Here is a 14115-nt window from a genome sequence, read left to right as displayed (position 1 = left end):
TGAGTGCAGGATTAAATGAAAGGAAGAACAGTGAATGTTGCTTTCACTGAGGAGAGGTTTGTGTGGTTACAATAAATGGGTTTGAATAGTAATGCCAAAACTTTTAGATATACTGAACAATTTGGCAGTGTGTGTGTGTGTGTGTGTGTGTGTGTGTGTGTGTGTGTGTGTGTGTGTGTAATTTTTCTGTGGGTTAGGACAGAATAAGAGCTAGGGAAGAGGATAGCTTTTGTGTTATGCATGTGCATTGTGTGTGAACTGTTTGTGAGTGTGTGCGTGTGTGTATGTGTGTGTGTGTGTGTGTGTGTGTGTGTGTGTGTGTTATTTAGTGGTACTGTTGGGGAAAGGGTTTTTAGTAACATAATGTGTAGGGTTAGGATTAGCACACTTGAGTAAAGTGGTGTGGGGGTCAACAATATATATCAGTGTTTCTGCATGTAAACATTTAATAACATACTCAACACAAGGGCAGCAATTAAAGCCATGACAACCAGGCAGGTAAATGAAATTAATACATTCTATTGATTCCTTTTGGGTGAAAATATTATTCTTGAAACATATCATGGCTTTATGAATCTGTGCTGCTCCAGTAAAAAGTTCAGACATGCGAACGTTAAGTCTGTGCTTTCAAATTGGAGCTTGAAGCATTTCAGTTGTGACTTTTTATCCAAAATCTCTGAATAAAAATAAAGTAAGCATCTACATAGAATGCAGATGTGTCATAGGTAAATCATTTTGTGTAGTGTATTACTTTAATTTTCTTATTTGTACCTATAAGAAATATGAGAAACTTAAATTGTCTTTATTAGTGATGTCACATGATTCTGGTTATTCTAGAGATTATTGATGCCTCCTTATAATTCATATTTTGGCTACCTGAATTTCTAGCAATGTTGCTGGGATCCAGGAGCATGTAAAAGGATATGGATGAAGGCTTGACTAGCTCTGCTGGAGTTCGCTTGCTAACTATTGTTGACTTCAACAAAATGGCAGACATTAGCCAGAAAACAAGCTATACTATAATATTGCACTGGGGTGGCAACTCGACACCGTAAAAACACCACTGCAAATCAATCTGCAGACCGGTGATCTGCTGTGGTGACCCCTAACCAGGAAAAACTGAAAGAGATTGCTATAAAGGTATGTGTCTACATTTCAGGTGTCATAAGAGAACTTTGAGGATAAATGCTAAGCAGGACTGGAACGTAATTAGAAGATTGGTGAGTTGACTGATAGCATAAAGAACAGATAAAGAATATATCTTTCAGAAGATTAAATACTCATAATTAGAATTTCTTGATAAGGAACAGAGTTAGCTCCTTTCATACAAGTATGTAGAGGTCAATGTAGTACAGCCTAAATATTATCTTCTATTCCACTGCCTTCTGGTGTACTGATCCACTGACTTCAGAAAATACTGGGTCACAGCAAAGGAAGGCAAGAAGGCATTCCAGAAAAATATACTTTTCTTTGTCTTTCACTGATTATGTACAGTCTGTTGCAGAATGTTGTTTTTTACTTTCAGGAGTTTTTGAGGTGAATGAGATGCATAGCTCTCAAACTTTTAGAATAAAAAATCTGGACAAAGTCAAAAATAATAGGGGGGGGGGGCAAAGCCCCAAAATAAAGGCAATTTTTAAATACAGATGTTATAAACTTAGAAAACGTATTAGAATAAAAGTTCTTGTGTTACCATTCATTTGCTGAATGATATGAAGTCTGAATCTCAAATACCTGTCATTATTTAGATAATTCAGTTCTCAATGTTTTGCCACAAAAATCCGGAAAAGCACAAATTTTATGAGGAACAGACCAAAAATATGAGGCAGAAATCTGGACATTCTGCTAAAATCTGGACAGTTGAGAGGCATATGTGTACTTAATTTTCTTGACTACATCAGTCCCGTTGAACCTATAAGTGTAAGTTATAATTCCCCTGCTCTTCACTAGGAAATGATGAAATGTTAGGAACCCACCTGAGCTAGAACCAGGTCATGTAGTCTGCAGACATGATCTAGTATTAACATCTTAGCTAAACAATGATACTCAAGGACTGCAGCCCCTCACTCCATGCTGCACTGTGGTATCAGTGCAGTATCAGTACTGAATATACTGTAAATATAACTGTTTGATAAGGAGATACAACTACCAGCCTTCTCGTGTTTTTGGTATCAAATATGAGTACACAAAGTGCTAAATTACCAGCACTGCAATGTTTAGGAGTAGGGTGTTACTGGCCTTGTAGTAGAGATAAGAGGAGTGGCATACTTCTCTCCTTCTGAAGGAAGTGAATTATGGTGGCAAAACAGTCTTTAGGTGCTTTGCTATGAAATGTTTGGTCACTTCTGGTGGCATCTGAAACAGCCTCATAAGTCTCCCCACTTCGGCAGCTTTGACTTTAAGTCAGATCTTTTCTTTGCAAGTGATGCTGAAATTTACTCATGGAGAAAAAATGAAATGGTTGGAATGTGCCATCCATTTTTTGTGCAGCCTGTCATGACTCTGTACATGTGAAACCCCATATCATTGTTGATATCATCTAAAAATTCTTCTGAGTAACGAAAATCTGATCCAAGGAAAATCTACCAAGTAACATATAACGGGAAGAGAACAGAATGACATGACACTGAACATGTATGCCCATTCTTCTGTAGGTTGACACAGGAAATGAACATACCTGGGTAACAATATACTATAGGTACATAAAAACACTAGACATCAATCCCAAAGCGCTTCCCTTCTTAAATAAAAAAGATTTACAAGCCTATAACGTAACAGAGCCACTAAAACATTCTATAAATATAACACAAAAACTTTTTCACTCCTTAAACCTTGGACAAGCTATGTTAAGACTACAACTCCTCCATAAAAATCCTAACTTGAAAATAAATAACAAGATGCTAAACCTAGACTCCTTCCCTCGGTTAAAACATAAGAGAATCCAAGATATCTACCCATTCCTCAATAGCACAATTCATGAATTAAGAAGTAATCTGAACTTACCTAAAATATATATAACAATTTTAAGACAAATCAAAGAGGTGTGTTCCAGTTACCTCCAAAACCTCACCATACTCAAAAGTGACATCGAAAACTGTACCCTACTTTGGAAGACTATGTTAATGTCAAGGAAAGCAATAACGAACTCATACAAAATGATAGGGGAAATAAAATTCCAGAAAGACCTTCTCTAATTACTGGAGAAAATTAAAACCTGATATGGATGACCAGCAAATAGAAAAGGCAATCAACTTAACATTGAAAACTATTCCACTTAAAACACTCTCTTACACGCAACTCATGATTAATAATAATGCTTATTTCACCCCAGCAATTCTTCACAAATTCAATGCAACTAAGTCCCCATACTGTCCACACTGTAAAGACCAGATTGCAGACCTAATACATATATTCTGGAGTTGTAAATGGGTTTTCAAATTTTGGAATTCCCTTAAGTTACAACTGCAAAAAATGGGGTATCAAGCATCAACACTAACATGGGAATTTACTCTTTTACACATCCTCCCGGCCAGCATCTCAGGAAAACAAGCTAACCTACTTATAATGATTTTCTTATTAATGAAGCTATACATAGCTCTCAAATGGTTAGATCCTGTAAGTATCTCTTGGGAGGAACTCAAGAAATCTGCTATTAAACATCTACTAGCACATAAAATAGTACTAGACAAAAGAAACAAAAATATGAAAGCCTGAGCAATCTGGGAACAGTCCTATATCATCTTATTAGCATAAAGCACCAGGTACACCATATCTTATGAACTGGAAGTATTCCCACGATTCCACAGCTTAACTATGGATGAAGTATCATTTTTGTATGTGCTGTTTTTAGACTAATGACATTAGTTGGGAAAGCATCTTTGCATATATTGTAATTAGGTATGTTGTATGACCTACATGTTTCTACTTTATCCACAATGTATAACATGAAAATACGGTCAATTTGTAAATATGGAATGGTTATGGTTTTTGCAAATGTAAAACAAAAATAAAAATTATTGAAAAAAAAAGGAAATGAACATACAGTCAACGTGGGAAGAGAACACAATGACATGACACTGAACATGTATGCACATTCTTCTGTAGGTAGACACAGTACATGAACCTACAGTCAACACAGACACTGTGGTAGATGGTCTCAGTCAAAAAGAAGCTTTATGTTTTTCATTGTCCACACTAGCATTTCATAATTTTCTGACTATAACATGTTTACCTTCTGCCACATGGAAACCTTGAAACTTTACAGGCTGAGCATAGTTGACCATTGTTGATAGATAGGGGTGGATGTTTGTTGTAGCACCCACATACTTGTAAGATGCCATCCAGGCTTGTTCATCTTCCACTGTCACAGAGCCCTGCAATGGAAAGGAACAGATGTTTCTGAAATGGGAGACTCAAGTAATGCCATTATAAAAGCATTTAAAACTGTTTATCATGCATCTGCTGACTGCCAACACATATCTGGAGACTATATATAGACTCGCTGTTTCACAGAGAATCAAAGCCACAGCCCTAAGTAAAAACAAAACAAACAAAAAAAAAAACACCCTGCTGGGCATCCAGGATCAACAAACTTTACAACAAACACAAAAAGTTGTTGTCTAACAAAACTAAGGCTAGCCCACAAAAATAGAAAAGCACCATCATCAGCCTCAACAGGCAAATAAGACAACATGCCAAATCCTCTAAGGGTAACTTTGAGAAAAAGTTAGTAATCACAGCCACGGATAATCATAAGGTCTTTTACAGCTATGTACATAGCTTAAAAGGTAGGATGGAAGCATGTTGCAAACTAGTGACGAACTGTGTCACACAAACTGATCCCACAGAGATAGCAAACCTGCTAGCAGACAGATTTATTGAAAATTTCTCTCCCTTATCCCCTCCAAACTTATCACAAACCTTGCCCCCAACTGCCCCCCCTCAACCCTACATATCCAAAGAGCAGGTCATTAAAGGCTTGTCTAAGGCAAAAAACACAGCCTCTATGGGACCAGACAGTATCACAGGCTGTCTTCTAAACAAACTAAAACATAGGTTCATAGGTAGGTACTAGGCTATCGGCCCGAGGGCCTGTGTAAGCCTAGCCAACAAGGTTCCCTGGCTTACGCCACCCAAGAAAGTTAATTTCCTGTGCCCCTGTCGAGCAGAGCCACAGAAGTGATCCCCGGGGTGTATTTCCTATTTCCCATCCACTCAAGATTTTTCTTGAAGAGTGCTAATGAAAAACTTTGCTTGACATAAATGGGTAGCCTGTTCCAGAGTATGGGAAGTCTCTGGGACAGGAATCTATCCCTCCAGCATGTCCTGTTTATTGTGGTGACAAGGTTTAGGTCCCTAGAGCATGTAGCTTGGAGGGACTGGGACGTCTTTAGGTGTAGCATGTCCAACAGCTCTGGGTTTGATATAGCTTTATATGTTAGGCAGAGATCACCTTGGGGTAGGCGATATGTTATGGAGTAAAGCTGGAGTTTTTTGAGACGGTCAGTGTAGGGCATCTGTTTGAGGCCAGTAATCCTCTTTGTGAGATATTTCTGTGGCCTTTCCAGCTGCTGCAGATGTCTTGTGAGGTACATTCCAAAAGGGGCGTTATACTCTATAATGGGTCTAATGAGTGTCGAGTAGAGGGGAACAATGACCTCTTTTTTCCTGGATGAGAACCCTTTTATGATGAGGTGTGCCACGTAGAAGGACTTCCTGACTAGGGTGGCAATGTGACTATCAAAGAACAGACTACTGTCCACCTGGGTCCCAAGGTCTCTTATCACACATTCAGTGTTAAGTAGACTGCTGTCTATGTAGTAGTTCATGGGTACAGAGTTTTTACCAAAGGGGGTGACAATGCACTTTTTGGCATTGAGCTTGAGGCCATGGCTTTGACACCAGGCATTTGTCTCAGCGAGGCCCTTCTATAGGATTTTCACATCATTTGTGGACTCGACTATGGCTCCTAGTTTGCAGTCATCTGCGAACATCATTAGCCAGAGGCCTTCTGTGTTAGTCTGTACTTCAGAGAAGTAGATACCAAACAGGAGAGGTCCCAGGACTGAACCCTGTGGTACTCCACTTGTCACTGGTTTGAGGTCAGATTTGGAGTGTGCAACTTTTACAGTGTGGTTTCTGTCAGTGAGCCAGTTGGCAACCCATCTTGTGACGTAGGGATTTATACCTAGTTTAGTAAGTTTAGCTATAATTACTGAATGGGGGATAGTGTTGAAAGCCTTGGCGTGGTCAAGATAGGCTGTGTGAATCACCTTACCCTCATCTACAGCTTTGGTGACTGCCTCAAAGAAGTCGATCAGGTTCAGGAGGCATGATCTGCCTTTCACAAACCTGAAATGGGTGGGATCCAGAGTTTGGAGTTACCAATGTCTTTGTTTATGAGTTCCATGATGATATATTCCATGGCCTTGCAGACCAGGCTCGTCAGGCTAATAGGGTGATAGTTCCCGGAATCAGTGGTGGCTCCCCCTTTGTGGAGTGGGATAACTGTTGCTGTACACCATTCAGTGGGAACAAAGCCTGATGTGAGGCTATGATTTAACATGGTGCTTAGGTGGGGTGCTAGTTCGTTCTGAAGTTCATGTAAAATGCAGCCTGGGATGTTGTTCGGTCCCATGGATGCTGTGTTTTTGGCTTTAGAGAGTGCAGCTTTTACCTGCGTAGTTGTGATTACAGGGACTCTGCATTCTTCTTGTATAGATATGGGCCTTTAGGGGGTGGGGTGGGGGGTAAAGTTAGCACTGAATCTATCTGCCAGGATGTTGGCAATATAAGTTGGTTCTGTAATTTTCATGCCGTTGTGCTGTAACTCACAGCAGAGCTGGGTGCTGCCATTGAGATTCTTGACATAGCTATAGAATGCTTTGTGGTTGTCCTTATAATCAGTGGTGATTTTGTTTTCATAGCTAGCTAACATGAACTAGCATCACCATTAAGTACCCTATTCAATCACAGCCTAACCACTGGCTTTGTTCCTATGGAATGGAGAACAGCAACAGTTATTTCCCCCCCACAAAGGTGGTTTAGCAACAGACCCAGGGAATTATAGACCCCTACGTCTGACTAGCCTCATCTGTAAAGCCATGGAACGCATCATCATGGACCTCATAAAGACATAGGCGACTTCCAAACTCTGGATCTGACCCAATTCGGCTTTGTCAATGGCAGATCATGCCTGTTAAATTTGGTGGATTTCTTTGAAATTTTGATCAGGGCCACTGACGAGGAGAAATCTGTGCTTGAAGCATACCTTGACTTGACAAAGGCCTTTGACACAATCCCACACTCAGGCATTACTGATAAACTTAGCAAACTGAATGTAAACCCCTTTGTTGTAAGATGGGTTGCCAACTGGCTCACAAACCAGTTACACACTATCAAAGTGGGTGATTCCACATCCACCAGTAGACCTGTCACCAGTAGGGTACCACAAGTGTAAATGCTGGGCCCTCTACTGTTTGATATATACTTCTCAGAAGTTCAGGCCAAAACTATGTGGCTGACCAAGTTCGAGGATGACTGCAAACTGGGTGCAATTACTGAATTCGCAAATTATGTCAGCATACTTCAGTAGGGTCTTACATAGACCAATGACTGCTGCTGTAGTCATTGTCTCAGACTGAATGCAAAGAAATGCATCATCATTCCCTTCAGTAAAAAAAAGTGTCCCTTTGCACTATCAAATTAATAACAATACCCTATGTACCTATGAAGTTGTAAGAGATCTGGGATCACAAGTAGACTGTGACCTTAACTTTGACCACCATGTGCCTACTGTAGTAAGGACGGCTTTCTCCATAGCACACTTGATAAGCAAAGGTATTGCCTCTAGAGCAAAGGAGGTTATAAACCTCTCTATACTCATCACTTTTCAGGCCCTTAATTGAGTATAACGCCCCTTTCGGCATGTACCGTACAACGCATCTGCAGCAATTGGAGAGACCTCAGAGTTTTCTACCTAAGAAGGTCAAGGGACTCCAGCATGTGCCTTACACAGACCGACTAAAGTCCCCTGCCACTATATTCAGTATCTTATAGACTTCTTAGAGGAGGCTTATGCCTGGCTTACAATCTCCGACCAAATCTAATGAATTTGCTGCACATCCATAAATCAAATGGGACAAGAGCTACCCCATTCCAGGGACCTAAATATGGCCTGTAACTTGAATAGGATGTGCTGGAAGGACAGATTTGTCTTCCAGTGACTGCCATGTCTTTTGAATAGGCTGCCGATTCATTTGAAGCTGAGCACCTCTATGACACTGTTCAAAAGGAACCTGGACAAGTTGATGGAGCGCCATAAATTCTTACCAGGGATATCCCCCACAACCCTCCTGGACATCGGCAGTCATTAATAAATGCAATTCTGGGTATTAACTACAGTATCTATGGTATTGCAGTGGGATGAAACGGCTATGCTTGAAATGACCTCCAATGGCCGATAGCCTAGTAATCTCTTATGATCCTATGATCCTATATTACTGCAATGAGGGCACAGAACTGTGTTAGCATTTTATTAGTTCCACAGACTCTTAAGTTTAAGGTTTAACAGTAATGGTATTTGTTGCATGCAATAGAGCAGATATCTACTCTTATGTTTGTTTTACCTTTCCCAGACTGCAACCAGTGAAAAACACAAACTGTGTTACTGAAATGCTGCACTTAACCTGTTTTTGTTATCCTAGGTTAAAACCATTTGAAAACTGTAAATGTTATAATGAAATATTTACTCCAGCTATGCTGTTCTTCATGGTATACTGCAAAATATATCACAAATAAGCTCAGTTTCTTTTGTTTCCATCACAGCATTTTTCCTGAAAACAAACCACACACAGTATTTATATACACTTTTAATCTTAGCTTCCTAATGAATTTGCTGTTCTTTCACCTAATAGTATTTCAACACAAACAGATAAGTTGGGTTTTGATGCATAACATTTTTTAATTAAAAATAAATTGCTTTATTATACATCCAAGGTTAAAAGAAAGGGGTACTGATTAAGGAGTAGTATTATTAATTTTATGTTGTCGTGTTAATTACAGTTTGTAAGCTATCAGATATGGACTCAAAGGAGGAGGATGATGGCTTTCTCCATGTTGTAGTATTATCAACATGCCCTTAACTAAATAGAAGTTCAGAGATCATTAAGTGTAATTAGAGAGGAATCTGTGTATTGGGCCATTTAATGTAAGGTTTGCAAAATATCTCAGTCCCCAGGTGAAAAAAAGATGTACCAGGAACTTTGCAACAAAATTAGTCTTCCAGCTGGATATACATTTTGGATTTTATAATGGCTTTAAAGTAAATTAAAAATTGTTCCATGCCAATGCATGCAAAAGGGCTATATAATGCACTTGAAAAGTGTTCTTTTTCCTGTGTCTTTTTCGTATTCTGAGTACCTGAACCATTGATTGCCCCATGACTCACTGGCCCTTTCACTCCCCTCCCCATTTCCCAACCTCTGAGGATACCAGTAGATAGAGCTGAGATCCAAGGATCGTGGATATTACTCAACAGAGATCATGTGGAATTTTAATTTTATTTATTTATTTTACCCATGGAACCCAAGATTTGCACCACTGAAGCAGGGACTGATGCATATGTGCTTCTGCTCACACATCAATACTGAACAAGAGCACTATGGACTTTATTGTAGACCAGAGCAGCCATCATGACCATTATATTACTGCTTCTCCACATAGAGTCCAGCAGGTGGCAGTCATACAGAGGTCCTAATGGGTCTATATTATATCCTCGAGGCGTCAACTATTCGAACACCTAAAGGTCGACCCGTAAACAGCAAAAGCTGAAAACCACGAACGGCCACTTCCGCGAATTTTTCACAGGGTAAAAAAATTTGGTTGGCCGGTGAACAGACAAACAAACACCCTAATCAAGGGATAACGGCCAAGTGAATTTCTTCCCTGTGAAAAAAATGCGCGGAAGTGGCCATGCGCAGTTTTCAGCTTTCGCTGTTTACGGGGCGACCATTAGGTGTTCGAATAGCTGACGCTTCGAGGATATAATATAGATCCAGTCCGAATCACCAATCTCCCTCAGATGGTCCTTGTCCCTGGTTGGTTCCTTCACAGGGCTTGCAACTCAGACCAGGGTAGGCAAGGTTGTAGTCAGAGCTTTCTCCCTCTGTGCCAAAGAACTGGCATAAGAAAGTAAGTGAGTTTCATCTAGTCTTGAAAATAAGTATATGTACAGATATGACACTGCCGATCAGTGCAGTCAGGTAATCGTGAAACGGCAGAGTAGTTTAATGACTATGTGTGAAGTTTTAACTACAGCGTGAGGGGAGGCTGAGAAAAACATGACATAGTCTGAGAAACCAGAGGAAAAACAAATCATACATCAAAACAGCAATACAACGTTTTTCCAGCTAGTGAGAAATCTTGCCCAAATGGAAGCATCACAGAAAGTAGGTATTTGTTTTGTATGAGGAGGGGATATAGTGTTCAGAGTAAAACATGAACTAAAAAAGCTTTTAAAGAAAACTTGTGTGCACTGCTTAAGACTGGAAATGTGTTTTGCTGAATTTATGAAATTAGATATTGTTTTATTTACAGTATGGTTGTCACAATAACTGCCACCCTTTCAATTTCTAGGTTAATAACTGAAACCATTATTGAAAGTACTTCACACAGAAAAGTTTCAGTTCAGTTTAAGGTAGGAACAGCATTCTAAGAAATAGAGTAGACAATCTTCTTAAAGAATGTTAGCAATGTTATCCAGCATGTTGATTTTTTAAAATTGTATACATTATTTTTTTTACTTTTTTATATTTGCTCAACACACACATGTAAAGCAGTTAGAAAAAAATATTCAGAAAAGGTATAGTGTGGGATGTAAGATTTTCTTTTTGCACCAGATGTATAAACCTCCCATCTTGTTGCTGTAAGAAAAGAGCACAACAAAACATGTAAATCCAGCTACCATGGCTAAAACCATAAAATCTTTATTAAACAAACTGACAAGGGCTTTCAGAAAAATCACTCTTCCTCAGGTCAGCGTATAAATAACTATCTAAAATCTCTCCATTTAAAACAAAATATTAACCAATCAATTCAATGAAACAGCTTACACCCCTTCAAGGTGGGTTTTATAGGCATGTAGACATTAAGCCCCAGTGTCTTACCAAACTGTAACCTAACTATCCAATTCATTTCAGAGGCTTCTTTTTTGTTAAGTCCCCACCCCGAAAACACTCTTTCAAAATTTGCAACACCATTTGTATATGTTTTGCAAGTGAATTAGTTAATCTCTGACAACAGATATTACTCAAATGCTGTAAGATCCATTGTTTAAACCATCTGTTGCTTTTACCGACATAAAAAACCTTACACATTGCTGGCATTTTGCAACATAGATAATATTTGAAGTTTCACAATCAGCATGTAGTCTCGGGAAGTAAACTCAAACTTATTTTCAGAGGAGATATAGCTACACAATGCACAGGCTTAACAGGGAAAAGTACCTATTTCCCCCTAATAAATGGGAGCATGACTCCCTGGGACCATAACAGAGTCTCCTCTTGAGGGACATATTGTTCTTGAACCCAAACTTTGGATTCTCCCCCACTATACCTCCAAGGAATCAGATGTTAAAATACCCCAGTTCTGTCTAATGATCTTACAGACTGGTTCATTATCACTAATAAATGTCAGAAAAAGATGATGGTTGACCCTGTTCTGTATCCTGGCCTTCTGCTGCGTTTCATTCTCCAGCCATGCTGAAAAATAAGGTCTCCCCTGCGTATTTCTCAGGTTCCTTATTTTTTCAGCCACATGGCCAGCATCTACTCTAGAATAGCCTCTATGACATAAGTCAACAGTAAGGTGAGATATTTCTTTCTTAAACCTCTGATCATCAGTATGCAGACAGGAGCCTCTAAGCAACTGACCCTTAGTAATATTCCTAAAAACATAGCCCGGGTGCATACTTGTTCCATGCAATAGATTGTTCTTCCAACATTTTTTCCTATAAAGCTATGTATCTAAATGGCCATCAGATCTAACAGACAAGTGAACATCCAAGAAATCAGTAGTTTCATTTGAGAACTGTCTAATGAACCTCATAAAGCTCGTTGTACCTTCTAAATATTCCACAAAACCATTCAACAATTCCAGAGTTCCATCCTATAAGATAAAAATGTAATTTACAAAGTGCTTTTAGAAGATAATATTCTCAGGAAAAATTGTGCTCCTTCAAAACATATTCTTCTTCCCATTTTGTCATCACCATATTGGCATAGCTGTTGGCACATGATGTGCCCATAGCTACACCCACTCTCTACAGATAGAGTCTATCATTGGACAATATCACATTAACCTCTAGCACCATCTCCAATAAGGCATATACAACATAAACCATAGAGGTTGCATAGCCACTTTTCTCATGAAGGAACATCCTCACAGATTCTACTCCATAGGCATTCAGAATAATTACAAATAAAGTTCACACATCTATGGTGACCAATAACAGGTTATTAAATGGTTCACATCTCATCATACAGTCATGGAGTGCCTCCAAAAATGCTACGTATCTTTCAGAACAGTGGATGCCATCAGTAGTAGAGGTTTCAATTTATGCTCAATAAAAGTGGACATGGACTCCGTGACCCACCCACTCCCTGCAACTACTGGGTGAAAGGGTGGGTCAACCACATCCTTATGCACCTTAGGTACTCCATTAATACTAGGTATCAGAGGTTCTTTAATCATCAGATACTCATACTGTTGTGAAGATATCGCTCTACTCAAGAGCATATCATACAGATTATCATGTACCTTTCTAATAAGATCACTAACTCCAGCCCTGTTAATTTCAGTGTAAGTCTCTACTTCTCCCAATATTTCTTCCATCTTCTTCACATATTAATAAGTGTTCATAACAATGACAGCTCCTCCTTTATCTTCAGGACATATCCATATTTGGGGATTCTCTTGTAATTCATGAAGAGCCACTGTTTCATCATATGCAATATTATAAGAAGATTGACATTTATTATCATTGAGCTCCTGAAACAGTTGCCTCTCACATACTTTAAGGAAAGTTTCCAAACTGGGATGTAATGATGATACAAACGTACTCAGTTTTCTCATAATATCAACCTCAGACATTTTCTCACCATATATGCAACATAACGTATTCTTAGGTTGAGCACATCATCACTTAACTTGGATGGTACAGCAGGCATACATGATAACCCTTTATTCAGTAAAGAAATATGAAATTCATTCAGTCTCATATCGGAAAGGTTAATCACAAGAATGCCTACATCTGTTTCCATATGTCCAGTAATGTCTGCTTTCCTGACATCTTTCTCCATTTGCAACCTCTGCTGAGTGAGTGATTTCTCTTGATTCTCCAGTTCTGTTTGATGGACACAGGTAGCTCAGAAAAAAAACTGCGTACAAACAGGGGGCTCCTTCCTTCTAGCTCCCAAATCAGCTTTCTCTTTTTATGAGTAGCAGAAGGTAATGTACCCTTAGATGTCTTGGCAGTATTACATTGAATAAGTTCATTTGTTGCCGTGCTGTTACTACTAGTCTGTCTTAAAGGTTTCCCTGCCTTTCTACTTTTCTCAGATGTTCTCTCTTCACCTCTAGGTATTTTAGGCCAGACAAAAATATTCCCCACTTTAAAATCCTTAAAATCTATTTCAAGTTTCTTCCTTTTAGTAAATTGTAACTTGTGTTCATAAGCCATAATCACACTAAAAAAATTCTCTATTTTCAGGGTGGAGGACTCGTTCTGAATCCGTGAGTGTATCTGTCTCTGCAAGTGTTCTATATTATCCGTTCCATATTATCAATCAGTTCCATCTCAAAAGGTTTAAAAAAGTCTATTAGCAGTCTAACATAATTAGAACTAAGCTTGAGATTCATAGCCTGCCATTTCTTAAGTAAGGTGGGATAAGACTCACAATAGCTTGGCATGCATTGAACCCTCAATCCTCTGGGTACAATTCAGTGATGTAAACAAGCTTTGAGGTGAAGATGTTGCCACTGCAGTCATTTCAGCATAACACAACCATTCTCCAACTTCTTCAAAGAAGTTGCAAATGCTGTAAAGTCCGAGAGGGT

The 14115-nt window shown here is 39.1% G+C and overlaps 1 protein-coding gene across 1 annotated transcript in view; it reads right to left on the bottom strand.

Annotated features, from left to right (window-relative positions):
* PLCB4 (phospholipase C beta 4) overlaps positions 1-14115 on the bottom strand; it is a 1792792-nt gene that overhangs the window by 720803 nt on the left and 1057874 nt on the right. Inside the window, exon 23 of the mRNA XM_044056592.1 lies at positions 4232-4373. Coding sequence (XP_043912527.1) covers positions 4232-4373 — 142 coding nt within the window. The remainder of the gene's footprint in view (positions 1-4231; positions 4374-14115) is intronic.

This window comes from Protopterus annectens, chromosome 1.part2 (genome assembly GCF_019279795.1).
Source record: "Protopterus annectens isolate FY-2018-M chromosome 1.part2, PAN1.0, whole genome shotgun sequence".
Classification (NCBI taxonomy): Eukaryota; Metazoa; Chordata; order Ceratodontiformes; family Protopteridae; genus Protopterus; species Protopterus annectens.
Note: the sequence above shows the minus strand (reverse complement) of the source record. Positions and strands in the feature narration are given on the sequence as shown.